We start from the raw sequence: 21,964 nt of genomic DNA, 5'->3' as shown, positions 1-21,964 counted from the left end.
AGAAATTTCTTGACTATTTGATACTCAGTCCTGTGAGTCATATTCTCCACAGTGAGTTTTTGTCCATTGAGACCCTAAGATTCACAATCATCAGATAGAAGAAATTCCTCCTCTGTTTCATAATCAGGGGTCTCCCATTAATACAATGAACCCGATCTCTGGATTCCCCCACAAGCAGAATTTAGCCTGTCAAACCCCATCAAAATCTTTAAGATTTCAATAAGATCTCTTATTTTTCTAAACTCCAATGAGTATAGGCTCAACCTGCTCAACCTCTTCTCTGATGGCAGTCCTTCATCCTGAGAATCAACCTAGTGCATTTACTCCAGTGCTCCGTAAGTAAGGAAACCCAAACTACATAGTACTCTGCTCATAGTAGCAAGACTTCCTTTCTTTCATACTACATTACTTAGTAAAAAAAGCCAGTACTTTGATTTGATTTATTATCACATGTATTGGTGTACAGTGAAAAGTATTGTTTTTTGCGTGCTATACAAAGCATACCCTACATAGAGAAGGAAAAGAGAAAGTGCAGAACATAGTGTCACAGTCATTGCTAGGATGTAGGTAGGTCCATTCAAAAGTCTGATGACAGCAGGGAAGAAGCCGTTCTTGAGTCAATTTGTTTTCCTGTTTCCTTGTTATAACTTTTATAACTAAGAACATAAGAAATAGGAGCAGGAGTAGGCCATCTAGCCCCTCGAGCCTGCCCCGCCATTCAATAAGATCATGGCCGATCTGTCATGTCTCAGTTCCACATTCCCGCCCTCTCTCCATAACCCTTAATCCCCTTGTCTATCAAAAACCTATCAACCGGCGTCTTAAATATATTTAGCGAGGCAGCCTCCACGACTTCAACGGGCAGAGAATTCCAGAGATTCACCACCCTTTGAGTGAAGAAGTTCCTCCTCAACTCCGTTCTAAACTGCACCCCCTTTATCTTGAGGCTGTGCCCTCTAGTCCTACTGTCCTTTCTGAGCGGGAAGAGCCTCTCCACCTCTATCCTATCCATCCCATTCATCATCTTATATGTCTCAATGAGATCTCCCCTCATTCTTCTAAACTCTAACGAGTACAAGCCTAGTTTATTCAGCCTCTCCTCATAGTTCAACCCCCTCAACTCCGGTATCAGCCTAGTAAACCTCCTCTGCACTCCCTCCAAGGCTAAAATACCCTTGCGCAAGTGTGGTGACCAAAACTGCACACAGTACTCCAGCTGCGGCCTCACCAGTGCCCTATACAGCTGCAGCAAGACCTCCCTACTTTTATATTCAATCCCCCTTGCTATGAAGGCCAGCATCCCATTCGCCTTCCTGACCACCTGGCCACTAGAGGCCACTTAGTCTAATGTCTGGCATTTGAAAAAGAGCTGGAATTCATACTAAGGAAGCAGGTAGGACATGATACAATCAGTCAACATGTTTTATGAAAGGAAGATCATGTTTGACAAATGTATTTAAGTTTTTTTAGGAATGTACTAGCAAAGAACCAGGGGAACAATTAGGTGTAGTTCATTTGGATTAACCAGTTTTTGAAAAGGTGCTACAGAAATGTTACTGCACAAAAGCTCATTCTTTGCGGGTATGGCATGCTAACTTTTTGTTAACTCTACTGCAGCATTCTATAGAATCAGTCAACGTAAATACTATTTTTTTTTGTCTTCCTACCAAACTGCATAACCTTATGTTTTCAATGTTGTACTCCATCTACCAAAATCCTGTCCATTCGTTTAATCTATCTCTATTCCTCAGTATGTTGACTGACTGTATCATGTCCTGCCTGCTTCCTTAGTCATGAATTCCAGCTCTTTTTCAAATGCCAGACATTGGACTAACTGGCCTCTAGTTCCTGCTTTCAGTTTCCCTCTCTTGAATAGGAGTGTTATATTTGCAGGTTTCCAATTTGTTGGGACCTTCCCAGTATCTGTGGAAATTTGGAAGATTACAGCCATGTCTGCAGCCATTTTGAAGACAGTAAAATGCAGGCTGTCAGAATTGCTCAGGAGAAAGAATGGGAATTTTCTCTAGTGTCCAGGTCTACAGAACAATTATAGTATTTCACCATGGGACAATATGAGTTTTGCAGAATATATTTCTGGTGATGATTAGAGCTGTGGTTTCCGAGTGTCAGCTTTTACCTTTTTTAATACATCGTTGATACCTATTTGCTCCACTGTAGATCATCAAGCTAAGGCATTAAATATTTACAAGCAGAAAGAATTTGCTGTCTTTGTAGAGGTGGATGGTTGAACAACAACAATAAAGGTGAAGCATTCAGGAAGAGAAGTGCTCATTAACTGCAATGGGGACATTTCCCAACATTTAAACTGCCAGCAGAACCACATTGGTAATTGCTGATCTGGAAATACATGATACCCAATCTAGATTGAAAAAATTCTACAAGACCCAGGGCTATCAATTTTTCAGATGAGATGAATCCTGCACCCCATCCCCAGAGTACAAAGCCAGTGACTTGAACAATCAAGGTCATTCATATGCATGATGTGTTTAAGTGAAGGTTTAGCAAAAGACTAACCTATATAAATTTGGGAAGAAAGTATATGAGGAGAGGCTGAATAGATTAGGCTTGTACTCGTTAGAGTTTAGAAGAATGAGGGGAGATCTCATTGAGACGTATAAGATGATGAATGGGATGGATAGGATAGAGGTGGAGAGACTCTTCCTGCTCAGAAAGGATAGTAGGACTAGGGAGCATAGCCTCAAGATAAAGGGGGGGCGGTTTAGAACAGAGTTGAGGCGGAACTTCTTCACTCAAAGGGTGGTGAATCTCTGGAATTCTCTGCCCGTTGAAGTGGTGGAGGCTGCCTCGCTAAATATTTTCAAGACGCTGGTTGATGGGTTTTTGATGAGAGAGGGGATTAAGGGTTATGGGGAGAGGGCGGGAATGTGGAACTGAGCCACGACAGATCAGCCACGATCTTATTGAATGGCGGGGCAGGCTCGAAGGGCTAGATGGCCTACTCCTGCTCCTATTTCTTATGTTCTTACGTTTCGTAAATATTTTTAACAGGAACTTCTTTGTCAACACAACAAAGAATACTTGAAGATATATATATTATATAGTTACATTTATATGCATTAAAGCAACAAATTTGAAAAGTGAGTATCTTGTATACATGAATGAAGAGCTAAACTCAAGAGGTGAGGTGGAAGTGACTGCCATTTACATCAAAACAACATTTGGCAGAGTTTGGCATCAAGAAACCCTGGCAAAACTGAAGTTAATGGGAGTTGAGGGTGGGGGAGTTGTCCATTGATTGGAGTCATACCTATCATGAAGGAAGATGGTTGCAGTTGTTAGAGATCAGTCATCTGAGTTCTAGGATGTCATTGCAGGAGTTCCTCAGAGTAGTTTCCCAGGATAAACCATATTCAATTGTTTCATCAATGACTTCCTTCCATCATGATTGGAAATGGGGAGTGTTCAGGCCAGGCGATGTTTAGCACCATTCATGACGCTTCAGATGTTGAAGCAGTCTGCGTCCAGATCCAGCAAGACTTTGACAATGTTCACCCTTGGGCTGATAAGTGGTGAGTAAGAAACTGATCCCTATCTGAGAAGAGAGAATCTAATCACCTCCCCATGACATTCAATAGCATTACCATCGCTGAAGCTCCCCACTACCAATGTTTTTGGGGGTGGGGGGGAGGGGTCCCACTGACTAGGGCAGTAAATGCTGGCCTAGCTAGCGCACCTATATCCAGTGAACAAATAAAAAAAGTTAACCAGCAAGTAATGTTTCAAATAAAATGGTAACAAAGATGTATCCACAAGGATTTGCATTACTCACTGAGCAAATGTGGCACTATGTAACTACACAGTTCCACAATATACATAGAAATATAGAAACTGAAAGCAGGATTAGGCCATTTGGCCCTTTGAGCCTGCTCTGCAATTCATTTTGATCGTGACTGATCATTGAATACAGATCCCCATTTCCTCCCATATCCCTTGATACCTTTAGCTCCAAGAGCTATATCTAATTTCTTCTTGAAATCAGGCAATGTTTTGGTCTCAACTACTTTCTGTGGTAGTGAATTCCACACAGCCACCATTCTCTGGTGAAGAAATTTCTCCTCACCTCAATTCTAAAAGGTTTACCCCTTATCCTCAAATTATAACTCCTAGTTCTGAACTGTCCACCATTGGGAACATTCTTTCTAAGTATACCCTATTCTTTATGCTGTTCTTTATTCATTCAGAGTGTAGGCCAGAAGTCCTATCTGACAATGGTTTTCACCTTCAAGTTTCATGGATACAATTATCATCGGCAAGGAACACTTCCTCCCTTGGGTCATGACAGTCCAAATGGTGTAGCTTTCCAGAATTCAACTAACCAACGAATAACACCTGGATTCGTGGTTTGGCCACTTCTGGGAAAACACCCCAGATCTTTAGCATCCCAGCTATTCACACAACTTACCCTGATTTTAGACCTTTTAGTCAGTTTGCACAATGTCTCCAACAACTCCTTTCTTAATTTCTGTCAGATGGAAAAACTGACCTGTTCCTAAGAGATGTGTTTCTTTTTCTCAGAAGAATTCTCAATGTTCCTCTTTCTATCTGTGTTCTCTTTGTATTTGCATTTGTGCACTGATCACCTTCACCCTCTAACTCCTCTGCTTGTTGCTCTCTTCTCGTGTCTGTCAGCCACACAGTTTCTTTGGATCTTAACTTCCTGTTGATACTGGTTCCAAGTCATGGTCGCCAGTTCACGTGGAACACTCTTTCATATTATTCAGTAAAATTACATTTGATTTCTTTACAATGCAAACTCTTAAAAACCATTTTTCACAGATCTTTTAAAGAAAGTACAGATTTTCCTTACTGTGCTGTTTCTGAGTCAAAGGTCATCATTCTGTTATCTTTGATAACAGTTTTTCTCTCCAACTCACTCATCCACCTCCCCTTGCCCCAATAATCCTACATCCTATTTGGAAAGAGCAGTCATTCTCCAATTAGTAGTTGGCTGCAGAATTTTGAATTTTCATGCCCCCACAATTGAAGGCAAGCATTCACACAAACTTAGCAAGTTTGGAATTGAATTTAATATTTTCTTAAATTTTAGCAATGTTTTGAGGCAGCTTTGTAAAATCACAGGTGTTGCAATTTAATGTTTTATGTTGTGTCTTGAAGGCACAAGGTCCTATGTAACCTCTAGTTTTAAAGCTTTTATAGATCATGTTTCTCTTCTATTTTATTTTAACGCTTGTTGAATCTTTAGTTTTTTTATGGTTTGATTACCTTGTCTGAATGTGAAGTGTAAATTTATGTGGGACCTGTTGCTGTCTGGTTATACTTATGATCCTGTTAGTGTTCTTTGTGGAGTCATAGAACAAATCTAGGAATAGGTTTAAAAGTTTATTAGTCACAAGTAGGCTTACATTAATACTGCAATAAAGTTAGTGTGAAAACCCCCTAGTCACCACATTCCGGTGCCTATTCGGGTACCCTGAGGGAGAATTTAGCGTAGCCAATGCACCTAACCAACATGTCTTTCGGACTGTGGGAGGAAACCGGTGCACCTGTAAGAAACTCACGCAAACATGGAGAAAACGTGCAGACTCCACACAGACTGTTACCCAAGCTGGGAATTGAACCCAGGTCCCTGGCACTGTGTGTCATCAGTGCTAACTGTGAATAGAAGTAGACATTCAGTTCCACTTGCATGTTTCAAGGTTCCTTGATACCAAGATTAATCTGTCAATCTCAGTTTTGAAAATGTCAGTTAATCCAATATTCACAGCCTTTTCAGGGAGAGTTCCAGCATTTTCAGACATTTTGATTGGAAAATTGGTTCCTTATTTCACTCTTAAATATTCTGGTTTAATTTTATAGGATTACACTCCCTTGTTCTGAATTCCCCCATCAGATATAATAGTTTCTTCTTGTCTGTTCAATGGAATCTTTTTCGTCAGTAAATCACCTTCAACTGCCCCAACTCAAGGAAGTACAATGGGCAGGATTTTATGGCCTTGCTTGTCATGAAATCATAAAATCCTGCCTGAGGTCAATGGGCCTTCCCACTGTCTGTCCATCGCCTGCTTTGATTCCCATGGCAGGCAGGCCGGTAAAATCTTGGCCAATGTGACCTCATAATTTAACCCTTTAAATCCTGGCATCAATCTGGTTAATACACACAACACGATCTGTTGAGAAGATTTTGAAACCATTTTAGACATTTTGCATAATATTAGTAGGCCTCACGCAAACTTGATTTTTAAAATGTGGATCAATCAATTGCTGAAGTAGTTTATTGACTCAATTAGTTATGTGGCTGCCCTTTTTAATTTGATGTTTTGTAAATGTCTAAGCAGAAACCTTGTTCCTAAGAGGAAGATATTTTTGCGGAACCCCAGTGTGATGCAAAAATAATGGTCGTAACCACTGTCATTTACAGGTTCCAGGATAGAAAGCAGTACAGAGCAGACTTGAAGCATATCAAACATGCCCCTAGAATCAGATAAACCAGGCACAGATAATGGCGAGGAAGACCCTGAGAGTAAATCTCACAAGAGGCAAGATGATTCAAAAACTGCAAGTCTACAAAATCAACTGAGACAGAGTACTGAAATCTCCCACAGTGGAAATACTCTTCCAGGTAAGTTTGTATTCATGAATTTTGGTTTGATAAAGTTTAGTATCATATTCATGAGGTAAAGGGAAGGTCACAGAGGGTATTTCTGCTTACAATCTGTACAATAATCAAAGTTCACAATGAAACAGTATGGCTCCCATTTAGGAACTCACATTGCACTTGCTCTTCATCTTTCCTTGCATGGTAATCTGTTGTCACGTCTCTATGAACTGCTGTCCATCTGTAGATTATGAGCACAGCTGGATGTAGCTGTAAATGCTAACCTGGAAATGTGTTGTTCTAATCGATTCAGACATGCCTGGGAAGAAAAGTTGGCACTTACGATAAAGCTGAATGTTCATGGCATCAAGTTTCTGGGTTCAAACATGATCAAAAGAGCTGAACTCCAGAAGTGAGGTGAGAGTGATTGCCCTTGACATCAAGGCAGTGTTTGACCAAGTATGACATCAAGGGGCCCTAACAAAACTGGGAATCAAGGGGAAAAGCCTCCACTGGTTGGAGTTATACCCAACGTAAAGGAAGATGGTTGTGATCAAACAGCTCAGTTCCGGAATATTGCTATAGGAATTCCTCAAGGTAGTGTCTTAAGCACAACCATCCATCTTCAGTTGCTTCATCAATGACCTTCCTTCCATTGTAAGGTCAAAAGTGGGGATGTTCGCTGATAACGGTACTGTGTCCAGCACAATTTGCCACTCTTCAGATACTGAAGCAATCCATGTCCAAATGCAGCAAGACCTGGACAATATCCAGAGCAAGTAGCCTTTGTGCTGCATAAGTGCCAGGCAAGACCATCTCCAACAAGAGAGGATCTAACTATTGCCTCTTGACGTTCAATGGCACTGACATTGTTGAATCTCACACGATCAACATCCTGGTGGTTACCATTGACCAGAAACTGAACTGGATTAACCACATAAATACAGTAACTACAAGAGCAGGTCGAAGGCAAGAAATCCTGCAGTAAGTAACTCACCATCTGACTCCCCAAAGCCTGTTCCACCATCTACAAAGCATTAGTCAGGAATGTGATGGGATACTCTCCCCTTATCAGGACGAGTGCAGCTCCAACAATGAAGAAATCCGACACCCTCTAGGACAAAACAGCCCACTTGATTGCTATCCCTTCTGCAAAATTCCAATTCCTCCATCACGAATGAACGGAGAGGCAATCTACAAGATGCGCTGAAGGAACTCATCAGTAGTATCTTTCAAATCCATGACTGCTACCACCATGAAGGACAAGGGTAGCAGATACCTGGGAACACCACCATCTGGAAGTTCCTCTCCAACTCACTCACCATTCTGATTTGGAAATATAGCACCATTCCTTCACTGTCATTGGGTCAAAATCCTGGAATTCCCTCTTTAACAGCATTCTGGATGTACCTACACCTCAAGGACAGCAGCGATTAAAGAAGGCAGCTCACCACATCCTTCTCAAGGGCAACTAGGGCAATAAATGCTGGCCTAGCCTGCGGCTCCCATATCCAGTAAATGAATAAAACAAACACAGGACTCATACTATTTTTGTAATAGTCTATGGGAACAGTATAACTGAAAAATCTTGCTGGCCTCTGGTCGCCATTGATTGTTAGTTAACATAATGAGGAATGGTATTGGAATAACAAAGTGATGATAGCAGAGTAGTTTTATCTGATTTTTATTGAATTATACAAAGCCAAATGCCAGCCATATTTTTGAACCTGATCGTTCCACAAGTCAGTGGGCTCTGGGTTTTGGTCCCATTCCAGGACCTGAAAACAAAAATTTAGGCTGACACTCCAGTGCCATGATGAATGATTGTGGGGCTATCGGTGCTGTCATCTTTCAGATGAGATGTTAAAGCAAGGCCACATCTATCTGCCTCTTGGATGGGTGCTTAGCACAATTTTAAAGAGCAGAAGAGTTATCCCAGTGCCTTGGCCACTATTTCTCATTTCCTGTATTAAAATAATACTGCACTTCAAACGCACTTCATTCACTGTAAACACTTTAAGACCTCCTATAGTTGTGATAGATACCACATTAATGCAACTTTTTTTAAATTGTAAAGTCTCAGTTGATAAATGGAATACAAGAATGATTTGAGCAGATCCGTTTTGTAAATAGAATGCATGTAATGTTAAAATGATATATTTCATAAATAAAAATGCCCCTTCAGCAGTGCAGTGGGAAATAGACCAGTTGGAATAAAACTGTGGTTACTTTGTAAACCCAAGGTGCCCTGTGTAGTTATGATTTAAACTGATGTTTAAAGAGAGGAGATTGGTTGCTGAGTTTTTGACACGCCTGTTTCATAAATTCACTCACCTGAGTTCTTGTTTCAACCTCCTGATTCTGTGTCACGTGCTTGACCTTTTACCTCTTCAATTGCTTCCACTACCTGAAAGTGATGTTAATAGTGGCTTTGTGAAAGGTCAACATCCTGCATTTTGTTTATGATCTTGTTTTGTGAGCCAAATGGAGTGACCCTGGTTATAATTTTTGTGCTTTTAGCTGTTTCTGCCAACCTGGTTTCTGTAGAAGAGCTAATTGAGGCAGAGAAAGGAGTCTGTAACATGGCTTTAGCCCATGAGATAGTTGTTGATGAAAGCTTTATGATCAAACAGCGCGACCTACCAGAGAGCAGGTAGGTTCTTTGAACTGAGTAAAGGTGTTTATTTATTTTTTAGCCCTTGTAATCCATTGCGACAGACTATGTAAATATACCAGTTAACTACTAGATAGAATCAACCTTGTGATTTTCTGGTTCTTCATTCTGAATTTGTAATCTGATTATTGATCTCCACATTAAAGGTGGCATGGTAATAAGCACTGCTGCCTCACAGCACCAAGGACCCAGGTTCGATTCTCGGCTTGGGTCACTGTCTGTGTGGAGTTTACTCCGTGTCTGTGTAGGTTTCCTTCAGGTGCTCCACTTTCCTTCCACAGTCCAAAGATGTGCAGGTAGACGGATTGGCCATGCTAAGTTCTCCCTCAGTGTCAGAGGGAGCTAGGGTAAATAATTGGGTTGTGGGGATAGGGCCTGGATGGGATTGTTGTCGGTGCAGACATGATGGACCGAGTGGCCTCCTTCTGCACTATAAGGATGCTATGATTCTAAAGGGGATAAGCAGTAATCTGAATTTTCCTCCTTGCTCAAAATGAATGAATTATGATTTAAAATATTGGACTCTGAAACACTTTTGGCTTAATTTTAACTCAAAAATAACAGGGTTGGGTTTGGGTGGAATGTTAAAAATTTCATTGAATCCCTACAGTGCAGAAGGAAGCCATTCGGCCCATTGGGTTTGTACCGACAACAATCCCACCCAGACCCTATCCCCCTAACCCCGCATATTTACCTCGCTAATCCCTCTAGCCTACACATCCCGGGATATCAAGGGGCAATTTAACATCTTTGGAGTGTGGGAGGAAACTGGAGCACCTGGAGGAAACCCATGCAGACATGGGGAGAATATGCAAACTCCACACAGACAGTGACCCAAACTGGGAATCAAACCCAGGAACCTGGAGCTATGAGGCAACAGTGCTAACCACTGTGCCACCCTTATTTCGAACTAGATTCTAAGCTACCCAATTCCAGGTTTAATGGAGGCAGAACATGAGGTGGGCAGCAAACCCACATTGACGAGGATAGTTAGCCATTTAATTATTATAAATGAGGATAGAAGCCTTAGAGTGAACTTGTTTTACTGTTTAACTCTGGTTAAATCGGTTTCCTAGGCTTTGGGAAACTTGCCTGCTCAAGTGTGGTGTGGAAAGGAGATAAGTGCCATGGCAGTATAGCTTATAGGCAGGAGGAGCAGCAGCCCCCTCTCCCCGACCAAGGATCAAACACACCCCAGTGGTTGGGAACTTCCTGCACGTTCCCACTAGCATCTGGAGTCTCCTTACCTGGTGTTGCAGCCTGTGTGACTGGAAGCTAAACCTTTCAGTCAGGCTGACCTCTGAACAAGGAGTTGCTGTTTAAAAAAATGCGTGGTGTTGAGTTCCAGGGACCCAGGAATTCTGGGTTTGCTGACCAGAATTCCATCCCTCACCTTACCAAATCCATTTTGGACAAAAAATATTTTGCATATTCCTTAGTTTATACAGTAATAAGAAATGTTTTTGCTGAAGACAGTTACAGTAAGGAACAGGCAATGCAAAGGTTATCAGCCTCTGATCTTTTTGTCATCTTTTCCTTTGTACCCTTTATCTCTACTTATACACACTTCTGTTCTGATAATGCTGTGCACTTTCCTTATCCATATTTTTGCTTCCTACTATCCCTTAAATATTGATGAAAGAAAGAGGCATGTTCCCTCAGTTCCTCTGAGAGGCTCCCTCTTCATTGCAGTTTTGAATGCTGCCTCATCTCTTTCGATGAAAGCCTCCACTCCAATGAAAGGTAGTTACACAATGCCTGTCCTTCCCCTCAGGGTCTGAGACAGCGCCTGGAAACTCCACCTTTGAAATGTCAGTCAGGTGAATCCCAATAGATCAACATTTAATTTGGAAGGTAGCATTTCATTCCACTCGGAGGTATACAAATTTGTTTACCTTTTAATAAACTCAGTTACCGTTCCTCTGCCTTCCCACCGCTCACATAGTTCAGCCTGGAGTTCCCGGAACTGGGCCTCCAATATGAGCTTCCTGCATGATTCTGCAACTGTCTCACCTCCACCCTCATCTGGTTCCTACTCCAACAGCTTGCAATGAACTCTGCCCACAGCCTACAATTCCTAGAATTACATTTTTCTTTATGTGTAAGTTTGCCCATCTATTGTTTGATAAAATATTGGCAGTCTGTAATAGATAGAGAATGTATCAATGCTGAAATACATGATTAATATGGGTTCACACTTGCACCTCATTTTACCAATGAGCATTTTTCATATGCAAAATAACTTGGGGAAACCCATGTCTAATCTGCCTACATTAGAGAAGCGCCATTTATTAATTTTTTTGTGCAAAAGGTCAACCTTTACAAAACATCCTTCGTTCATACTGCATGTGAAACCCAGGCATCAGAAAGAAAAACTTTCTGTGTGCAATTATTGTTAAAGGATTCAACATATTGCTAACCTCCTTAGTTAGATTGCCTAATCTTTCTGTCAATTCACAGAATAACACCATCTAAGTATGAATAAACTACCTAACAATACAAACTATACAATACGTATAAAGGTTGAGAAGGATTGCACAACAAATCTACAATTCCAATAATTTCTCAACAGTTTTGCAAAGACACTTGAAGACATTATGAAGAAAGCTTTCTGGGATAGTTTGCGAGCACAGCTAAATGAAGATCCGCCAGTTTATGACCATGCTATCAAGCTTCTAGGTGAGATTAAAGAGGTAAGGCCTTATTTCAGGATAGCATTGCCCTCTAATATTGAAAATGTAATTCCTTGTTTATCTGACATTTTAGATTAATATATAGTACAGTGAGCCCCCCCTCAGCCTTTGATGATTTACTCACCTCCATTGTCCTGAGGAGGTGGTGGTAGAATGTAGTGTGCAATTGGTATCGTGGATTTTTAAAAAATGATTACTGCACCAGTTGGGTTTTTATGACTGTTCAGCATTTCATTCTGGTGCAAGCTCACAATATTAAATCAGCTAGATGTATTTTTTTGTTCTTTCATGAGTTGTGAGTATTGTTAGCAAGGTGAACATTCATTGCCCATCCCTAATTGGTCGAAAGGTACGGGTGGTGAGTCAATTCCTTGAACCACTGCAGCCCATCTTGTGTATGTACACCCACAGTGCTGACAGGGAGGGAATTTCGGAATATTTACCCAGGAATATATATTGAATTGATATTGAATGTAGTTTCACGACTTGCCATAGTGAGATTTGAACTAATGTCTGGTATCGTAACCTTACCTGTGGTAATAGTGATTGAGCATGGGCCCTTCCTGTCCTGTATGGATCACTTCTGACTAGCAATTGCTTTAAAAAAATATTTTGCTGCCTGGAGGTAGGGAAATAACAAGCAATCTAAACTTCTGGTCTTAGCCCGCCAGCCCAACCCACGCGCCCATTTCTACTTTCACAGTCTTCTTTAATGAGAGGATAACGGTGTCAATCTGCACACAATCCTAAACCATAACTGTAACATTATTTTTCTCTGTATTGTAAGTTTGTAAAATTACCTATCCTGTCAATATGGGGTTTGAACTTTATTCGCGAGCACATCATTTATCTTGAAGTTTGAATTTTGCATCCTTGGAGGTTTTATTTTGTGTGGAAACTTTTAAAATTGGATGGAACAGTTTACATTCTTGCCTATGTTTTATGACAATATTGATGGAATGGAGGAAATCCATTCATTGCCAAGGATGTGACTGCTTCAGGAGGAATGGGAGGTTTCCATTTAACTCTTTGCAATACACACTAGACTGCTCTGCTTCCTATTGCATTTGTACATACCTGATAGTAGAGGACATTATTATGAATAATATGACTTATAAAGCGTCCATTTTGTTGGATTAGCAAGCTACTTTCCCAAATGGATCTGTGGCTAAATGCACCTTGCTTTTTGTACTGAGCCATAGCGATAGGGAATATCCCAATTTCACCCCACTACATTCTGATTATTTCAGCTCAGGCAAGCATAAAACAGCAGTTACTTTTGTAATTGCTGTATTAAGAAGGGGATAAATATCTTGAAGTTTTTCAGTGTTATTTTACCCAGTGAAACCTGTGTGTGGACAAGCAAAGGCCAGATTGCATCAGCTAAAATGGCCAACAAAGTCTAATAATTGATTATTCTTGTTTATAAAGTAAAACCATTGGGTGATGTAATGTAGTGAAAACTGGAACAAAGAACAACACAGCACAGGAAACAGGCCCTTCGGCCCTCCAAGTCTGCGCCGCTCATTGGTCCAACTAGACCATTCTTCTGTATCCCTCAATTCCCAGTCTGCTCATGTGACTATCCAGAGAAGTCTTAAACGATCCCAGCGTTTCCGCCTCCACCATCCTGCTTGGCAGTGCATTCCAGGCCCCCACCACCCCCTGTGTAAAATACATCCCTCTGATATCTGAGTTAAACATCCCCCCCCCACCCCCAAACCTGTGACCCTCGAGTTTGTCACCTCCGACCTGGGAAAAAGCTTCCCACTGTTCACCCTATCCATACCCCTCATTATTTTATACACCTCTATTAGTTCTCCCCTCGTTCTCCATCTTTTCAGGGAGAACAACCCTAGTTTACCCAATATCTCCTCATAGCTAAGACCCTCCATACCAGGCAACATCCTGGTAAACCTTCTCTGCACTCTCTCCAAAGCCTCCACGTCCTTCTGGTAGTGCGGCAACCAGAACCAGTGGACGCAGTACTCCAAATGTGGCTTAACCAACGTTCTATATAGCTGGAACATCAGACGCCAATTTTTATACTCTATATCCCGTCCTATAAAGGCAAACATGCCATATGCCTTCTTCACCACCTTTTCCGCCTGTGCTGCCACCTTCAAGGATCTGTGGACTTGCACACCCAGGCCCCTCTGTGCGTCTATACTTTTGATGGTTCTGCCATTTATTGTTTGCTCTCCCCTACATTAGTCCTCCAAAATGCAGCACTTCCGCATTTATCTGGATTAAATTCCATCTGCCATTTCTCCGCCCAATTTTCCAGCCTATCTATATCCTGCTGTATTCTGCGACAATGCTATCCGCAAGTCCAGCCATCTTTGTGTCATCTGCAAACTTACTGATCACACCAGTTACACCTTCTTCCAAATCATTTATATATATCACAAATAGCAGAGATCCCAGTACAGAGGCCTGCGGAACACCACTGGTCACAGACCTCCAGCCGGAAAAAGACCCTTCCACTACTACCCTGTGTCTTCTGTGGCCAAGCCAGTTCTCTACCCATCTAGCCACCTCCCCTTTTATCCCATAAGATTTAACCTTTTGCACCAACCTTTCATTAGGGACTTTGTCAACTGCTTTACTAAAATCCATGTAGATGACATCCACGGCTCTACCCTCGTCAACCGTTTTTGTCACTTTCTCAAAAAACTCCACCAAATTTGTGAGGCATGACCTCCCTTTTACAAAACCATGTTGTCTATCACTAATGAGATTATTCCGTTCTAAATGTGCATACATCCTATCTCTAAGAATCCTCTCCAACAGCTTCCCTACCATGGATGTCAAATTCACCGGCCTATAGTTACCCGGGTTATCCTTGCTACCCTTCTTAAATAACGGTACCATATTTGCTATCCTTCAATCCTCAGGGACCTCACCTGTGTCCAATGAAGGGTCAAAGATCTCTGTCAGAGGCCCAGCAATTTCATCTCTTGTCTCCCTGAGCAGTCTAGGATAGATGCCATCAGGCCCTGGGGATTTGTCAGTTTTAATGTTCCCTAAAAAACCTAACACTTCCTCCCTTGTAATGGAGATGTTCTCTAACGGGTCAACATTTCCCTCTGAGACACTCCCAGTCAACACGTCCCTCTCCTGTGTGAACACTGATGTAAAGTATTCATTTAGGATCTCCCCTACCTCCTTGGGCTCTAAGCATAATTCCCCTCCTTTGTCCCTGAGAGGCCCGATTTTTTTCCCTGACTACTCTTTCGTTCCTAACATATGAATAAAATGCCTTAGGATTCTCCTTAATCCTGTCTGCCAAGAACATTTCATGACCCCTTTTTGCCCTTCTAACTCCCCGTTTGAGTTCTTTCCTACTTTCTCTGTATTCCTCTAGTGTTCTGTCTGCTTTTAGTTGCCTGGACCTAATGTACGCCTCTCTTTTTGATCAGCTCCTCAATTTCCCTGGTTATCCACGGCTCTCGAATCCTACCTTTCCTATCCTTCCTTTTTACAGGCACATGCCTGTCCTGCAGCCCCATCAACTGTTCCTTAAAAGACTCCCGCATGCCAGATGTGGATTTACCCTCCAACAGCCTCTCCCAATCAACGGCCACCAATTCCTGCCTAATCCGGCTATAGTTAGCCTTCCCCTAATTCAGCACCCTACCTGTAGGACAACACTCATCCTTTTCCATTACTATGCTAAAGTTAACAGAATTGTGGTCACTATATGCCACGTGTTCCCCTTCTGAAACTTTGACGACCTGACTGGGCTCATTACCCAGTACTAGGTCCAGTATAGCCCCCTCTCTAGTTGGGCTATCTACATATTGTTCCAAAGAACCTTCCTCATGGAGTGGGTGATAAAGATGGATTTTAAGTAATTTTTAAAATTAGCACCTGTTATAACGTGGTGTTAATAAATTGTCACTGAGTCTGTCCCATAAACATTGCCAAATATATTTTCAGATTAGTTTGTACCATGCATGTTGAAAACTGTTTAAAACCATAATCTTAATTTTGATGGTATATCCATTTGGTCTCTAATTTAATTGATTTTACTTCCTAGAGTCTGTTGTCATTCTTGCTGCCTGGTCACACCAGGTTAAGAAATCAAATCAATGAGGTTCTGGATCTGGAACTCATAAAGCAAGAGGCTGAGAATGGCGCATTGCACATCCCAAAACTGGCTGACTTTATCATCGGGATGATGGGAACACTCTGTGCCCCTATCAGGGATGATGATATCAAGATCATCAGGGATATCACAGATGTGGTGGAATTGTTCAGGCAAGATTATGCTTTAAAATTTACAACCTACCTCTTTGGCCAAGCTTTTTGTTACTTGATTTAATATCTCCTTACATGGCTTGATGTCATACTTTGTTTTATAATTGCTCCTGTGAAGAGCTTGGAATGTTTTGTTATATTAAAGACGCTGTTTAATATAAATTGTTTTTTGAAACATATTTGGATTTATTGATTATTGATTTGAAACGTGACTAAAATGGGCTCAGACCTAAAACTTTTTAATTAACATTTTGCACTTTTGGCAATGGAAGCAAGGACTACATGTCCTCTTTGGAGCAGTCCATTGCTCTCAATTTACTGTACCAAATAAAGATGTCTCTAGTGTAAGCGTGTATCCATGATTTTATCAAGTGGATGTGCTGTGGTCTCAGAAAATAGCAGCCCTGTTCCCTGACCTCATGACTGGATGAGATTTCTGATGCTTTTTCTTCCAATTAACCAATTAAATCTCTAACTTTTTAAATAAATTTTAGAAGTTAAAAGATGCATAAAATAAGTTAAAGAATACATTTCTACTAATGTTTGAACACCTCCAAGTGGTTGCCAAATGGAACAGTTGGTCTTTGCTTCTAAGTGTTAAAGACCAGACCCTTGAGACATATAACTCCTGTAGTATTATCCAGATATAAATAATTGTTAACAAGTGACCCATAATAATCTTATCCATTATAAACTGGCATCTTAGAATTGTTTTTCTTAAACAATTGTCTCTTGTCCGATTTATTTTTAACATAGAACATAGAACACTACAGCACAAACAGGCCCTTCGGCCCACAAGTTGCGCCGACCACATCACCTACCAACCTACAGACCTATCTATAACCCTCAATCTCATTAAACCCCATATACTCATCCAGAAGTCTTTTAAAAGACCCCAGCGAGTTCGCCTCCACCACCACTGACGGCAGCCGATTCCATTCACTCACCACCCTCTGAGTGAAAAACTTACCCCTAACATCACTTCTGAACCTCCCTCCCCGCACCTTAAATCTGTGTCCTCTCGTAGCGACCATTTCAAACCGGGGAAATAGCCTCTGAGAGTCCACCCTATCTATTCCTCTCAACATTTTGTAAACTTCTATCAGGTCGCCTCTCAACCTTCGTCTCTCCAGGGAAAAGAGTCCCAGCTCCCTCAACCTAACTTCATAAGGCATGCCTCCCAGTCCAGGCAACATCCTTGTAAATCTCCTCTGCACCCTTTCAATAGCTTCTACATCTTTCCTATAGTGAGGCGACCAGAACTGCGCACAATACTCCAAATGAGGCCTGACAAGGGTCTTATAAAGTTCCAGCATTACCTCCCGACTCCTAAACTCAATCCCTCGATTAATGAAGGCCAGTACACCATACGCCTTCTTGACCACCTCCTCCACCTGCGAGGCCGATTTAAGAGTCCTGTGGACCCGGACCCCAAGATCCTTCTGCTCCTCAACACTACTCAGACTTCTGCCCTTGATAGTGTACTCGTTTATCCCGTTGGTTCTGCCAAAATGGACGACAACACATTTATCCGCGTTGAAGTCCATCTGCCACTTCTCCGCCCAGTCCTGCATCCTATCTATGTCCTGCTGCAACTTTTGCCATCCTTCCAGATCATCCACAACACCACCGACCTTCGTGTCATCAGCGAACTTACTTACCCATCCCTCCACTTCCTCATCCAGGTCATTTATGAAAATGACAAACAACAAGGGTCCCAGAACAGATCCTTGAGGCACTCCGCTGGTGACTGACCTCCATTCAGAAAAAGCCCCATCCACAACCACTCTCTGCCTTCTGCAGGCAAGCCAGTTCTGGATCCACAAGGCCAAAGGCCCTTGGATCCCATGCCCTCTCACCTTCTCAAGAAGTCTTGCATGGGGGACCTTATCAAACGCCTTGCTGAAGTCCATGTACACTACGTCCACGGCACTTCCTTCGTCAATGTGTTCAGTCACATTATCGAAGAACTCAACTAGGCTTGTAAGGCACGACCTGCCCTTGACAAATCCATGCTGACTATTCCTGATTATGTCAAACCTCTCCAAATGTTCGTAAATCTTGTCCCTCAGAAGCCTCTCCATCAGCTTACCAACCACTGAGGTCAGACTCACCGGTCGGTAATTTCCCGGGCTATCTCTGTTCCCTTTCTTAAAAATAGGAACTACATCCGCAATCCTCCAATCCTCTGGAACCTCTCCCGTCTCCATTGACGACGCAAAGATCATCGCCAGGGGCTCTGCAATCTCTTCCCTCGCCTCCCACAGTATCCTGGGGTACATCCCATCTGGTCCCGGCGACTTATCTACCTTGATAGAATTCAAAAGTTCCAACACATCCTCCTCCTTAATATTCACGTACTCAATCCTTTCCATCTGCTGCAAATCCATAACAAAATCTCCCAGATCGGCTTCCACCGTGAATACTGAGGCGAAGTACTCGTTAAGCACCTCCGCCATTTCTTCTGGTTCCACACAAACCTTTCCCCCCTCACCTTTTATCGGTCCTATCCCTTCTCTTCTTATCCTTTTACCTTTCACATATTTATAGAAGGCCTTGGGATTCTCCTTAATCTTACTCGCCAAGGTCTTCTCATGACCCCTTCTGGCTCTCCTAATTTCCCTTTTAAGTTCCCTCCTACAGTCCTTATACTCCTCAAGATCTTTAACATCTCCTAATTCCCTGAACCTCTTGTACACCTTCCTTTTCTTCCTGACTAGGTTCAACACATCCTTTGTGCAGCACGGTTCCCTCGACCCACCAAAACCCCCTCGTCTCATCGGAACGTTGTCATTCAGAGCTCCAGACACACATTCCTTGAATATCTGCCACCTTCCTTCGGTACTTTTCCCTAAGAACGCCTCCTTCCAGTTTATTTGTCCAAGTAACTTCCTGACTTCTTCGTATCTCCCCTTACCCCAGACAAACACCTTCCTAGCCTGCCTGATCCTATCTCGTTCCAACGCAATTGTGAAGGAGATAGAATTATGGTCACCATATCCAAGATGCTCTCCTACCGAAAGATCCATCACCTGCCCTGGTTCATTCGCCAGTACCAGGTCAAGTACAGCCTCTCCCCTCGTAGGCTTGTCCACATACTGCGTCAGGAAACCCTCCTGAACACACCTAACAAACTCCTCCCCATCTATACCCCTTACCCTAGGGATATTCCAGTTATTTTAAGTTAAGTTTACATGCTTCTGGCTGCTGTGGATTATAATCGTGGTCTTGTCATATTTTTCCGACTCAGTGAACTGTAAAAACTAAGACATATTGTCACAATGCTCAGATTTGTGCTCCAAGCAACCACAACCTTGACCACTTGTGAAAGTCACAGACTGTAAAACACAATGTGACTTTGTTCTAAACTTGTATTTTCAGAGAGATTTTTGCTGTGCTGGATTTAATGAAGCTTGACATGGTGAATTTTGCTATTAGCAGCATTCGACCACACTTAATGAAACAGTCCGTTGATTATGAGCGAAAGAGTTTTCAGGAATTCTTTGACAAACAACATGGTAAGAGCTGATATCCTGGAGTTATTACACAGTGCATCTGGTGATCTTGGAGACAGCCTTGCCATTTATACTTAGTTTATTTGTTAGTGTCACAAGTAGGCTTACATTAACACTGCAATGAAGTTACTGTGAAAATCTCCTAGCCGCCACACTCTCGCACCTGTTTGGGTACACTGAGGGAGAATTTTGCATGGCTAACACACCTAACCACATATCTTTTGGACTGTGAGAGGAAACCAGAGCACCTGGAGGAAACCCATGCAGATACAGAGATCATGCAGACTCCACACAGTGACCCAAGTTGGGAATCAAACCGGGCCCCTGGCCATGTCGGGCAGCAGTGCTAACCACGGTGCCATGCATTAAGCTATGAGAAAGGAATTAATTTTACACTTTTTAGGAAAAAGTGCATTATTACACATGGATACTGACCACATCATTAGAGAAACTGACGGGAATATGAAGAGATGAATTGACATTGGTTAATATTGCACTCACTTTTTACTTAATGCCCTATCTTCATTTGACTTTGTGTTGCTTAGAGTTTCTCCCAGCCAGCTCTTCACATGGTAATGAGATAATTGTTTGTAATATTAGATATTCATTCTGAATCGGAAAAGGAATGAAGTTTTCAGTAGGTTGTGATAGTCTTTATATATCCTACTTGTAACTTTCTATGTCATAGTTGAGAAGAAAAACAACACACTATAGCAGATCTAGGATATGCCACAGTCACTTAATTGACTTAATTTGTATGAACTCATCACTGTTTACTCAACAACAATTGGACTTTGTTGCCTTGTGCTTTACAGAGTATGATGTTTTTAATCATATAAAATGGTGCATCTTCTGATTTAGGAAGGAAGAACTTGCATTTACATAACACCTTGTAAGACTTCAAGATGCCCAAATGTGCTTTACAACCAATGAAGCACCTTTGAAATCTAGTCATTGTTGTAATGCAGGATATACAGCAACTAAATTTTGTACAGCAGGTTTTCATAAACAGCAATGTGATAATAAGTGGAGACTTACAGAGGTTTACAGCTTTAGAGGTTTACAAGAATAGTTCCAGGGATGTGAAACTTCAGTCATGAGGGTAGATTGGATTGTTGTTCTTAGAGAAAAGAAGGCTAAGAAGAGATTTAATAGAGGTGTTCAAAATCATGAGAGGGCTGGACAGAGTAGATAGGGGAAAATGTTCCTGCTTGTAAAAGGATTAAGAACAAGAAGGTAGATTAAAATGATTTGCAAAAGATGCAAATGTGATGTGAGTAAAAGCATTTTCACACAATGAGTGGTTGGGGTCTGGAATGCTCTGCCTGGGAGGGTGGTGGAGAAAGGTTGTCTCACATCCTTTAAAAAGTACCTGGATGAGCACTTGGCATGTCATAACATTCAAGGCTATGGACCAAGTGCTGGTAGATGGGATGCTGATGACACCAAGATTGGGGGAACGGCAAATTGTGCGGAGGGTGTGGAGAGTCTGCAGAAGGATCTAGATAGGCTGGGCGAATGGGCCAGGAAATGGCAAATGGAATTTAATGTTGGCAAGTGTGAGGTGGTCCACTTTGGTAGGAAAAATGGTAGGAAGGACTATTACTTACGAGGCGAAAAACTGCAGCAGGCGACGGTGCAGAGGGACCTCGGGGTCCTTGTGCATGAGTCGCAAAAACCCAGCTTGCAGGTGCAGCAGGTGGTCAGGAAGGCGAATGGGATGCTGGCCTTCATAGCGAGGGGGATTGAATATAAAAGTAGGGAGGTCTTGCTGCAGCTGTATAGGGCATTGGTGAGGCCGCAACTGGAGTACTGTGTGCATTTTTGGGCGCCGCACCTGCGCAAAGATATTTTGGCCTTGGAGGGAGTGCAGAGGAGGTTTACTAGGCTGATACCGGAGTTGAGGGGGTTGAGCTATGAGGAGAGGCTGAATAAACCGGGCTTGTACTCGTTAGAGTTTAGAAGAATGAGGGGAGATCTCATTGAGACGTATAAGATGATGAATGGGATGGATAGGATAGAGGTGGAAAGACTCTTCCCGCTCAAAAAAGACAATAGGACTAGGGGGCACAGCCTCAAGATAAAAGGGGGGCGGTTTAGAACGGAGTTGAGGAGGAACTTCTTCACTCAAAGGGTGGTGAATCTCTGGAATTCTCTGCCCGTTGAAGTGGTGGAGGCTGCCTCGCTAAATATTTTTAAGACGCGGGTTGATGGGTTTTTG

The 21,964-nt window shown here is 42.2% G+C and overlaps 1 protein-coding gene across 4 annotated transcripts in view; it reads left to right on the top strand.

Moving 5' to 3' along the window:
* The window catches only part of LOC145343725 (T-complex protein 11-like protein 1), a 53,609-nt gene that overhangs the window by 9,271 nt on the left and 22,374 nt on the right, over positions 1–21,964 (top strand). For all 4 annotated transcript variants that reach the window (XM_080189969.1, XM_080189968.1, XM_080189967.1 and 1 more), the window contains exons 3-7: positions 6,422–6,622; positions 9,119–9,251; positions 11,845–11,965; positions 16,008–16,228; positions 19,610–19,746. In XM_080189969.1, coding sequence (XP_080046095.1) covers positions 6,469–6,622; positions 9,119–9,251; positions 11,845–11,965; positions 16,008–16,228; positions 19,610–19,746 — 766 coding nt within the window. In that variant the 5' untranslated portion in view covers positions 6,422–6,468. The remainder of the gene's footprint in view (positions 1–6,421; positions 6,623–9,118; positions 9,252–11,844; positions 11,966–16,007; positions 16,229–19,609; positions 19,747–21,964) is intronic.

This window comes from Carcharhinus amblyrhynchos, chromosome 6, assembly GCF_965287045.1.
Source record: "Carcharhinus amblyrhynchos chromosome 6, sCarAmb.v2.hapA, whole genome shotgun sequence".
NCBI lineage: Eukaryota > Metazoa > Chordata > Chondrichthyes > Carcharhiniformes > Carcharhinidae > Carcharhinus > Carcharhinus amblyrhynchos.
This window is presented reverse-complemented; position numbering and strand designations above follow the sequence as displayed.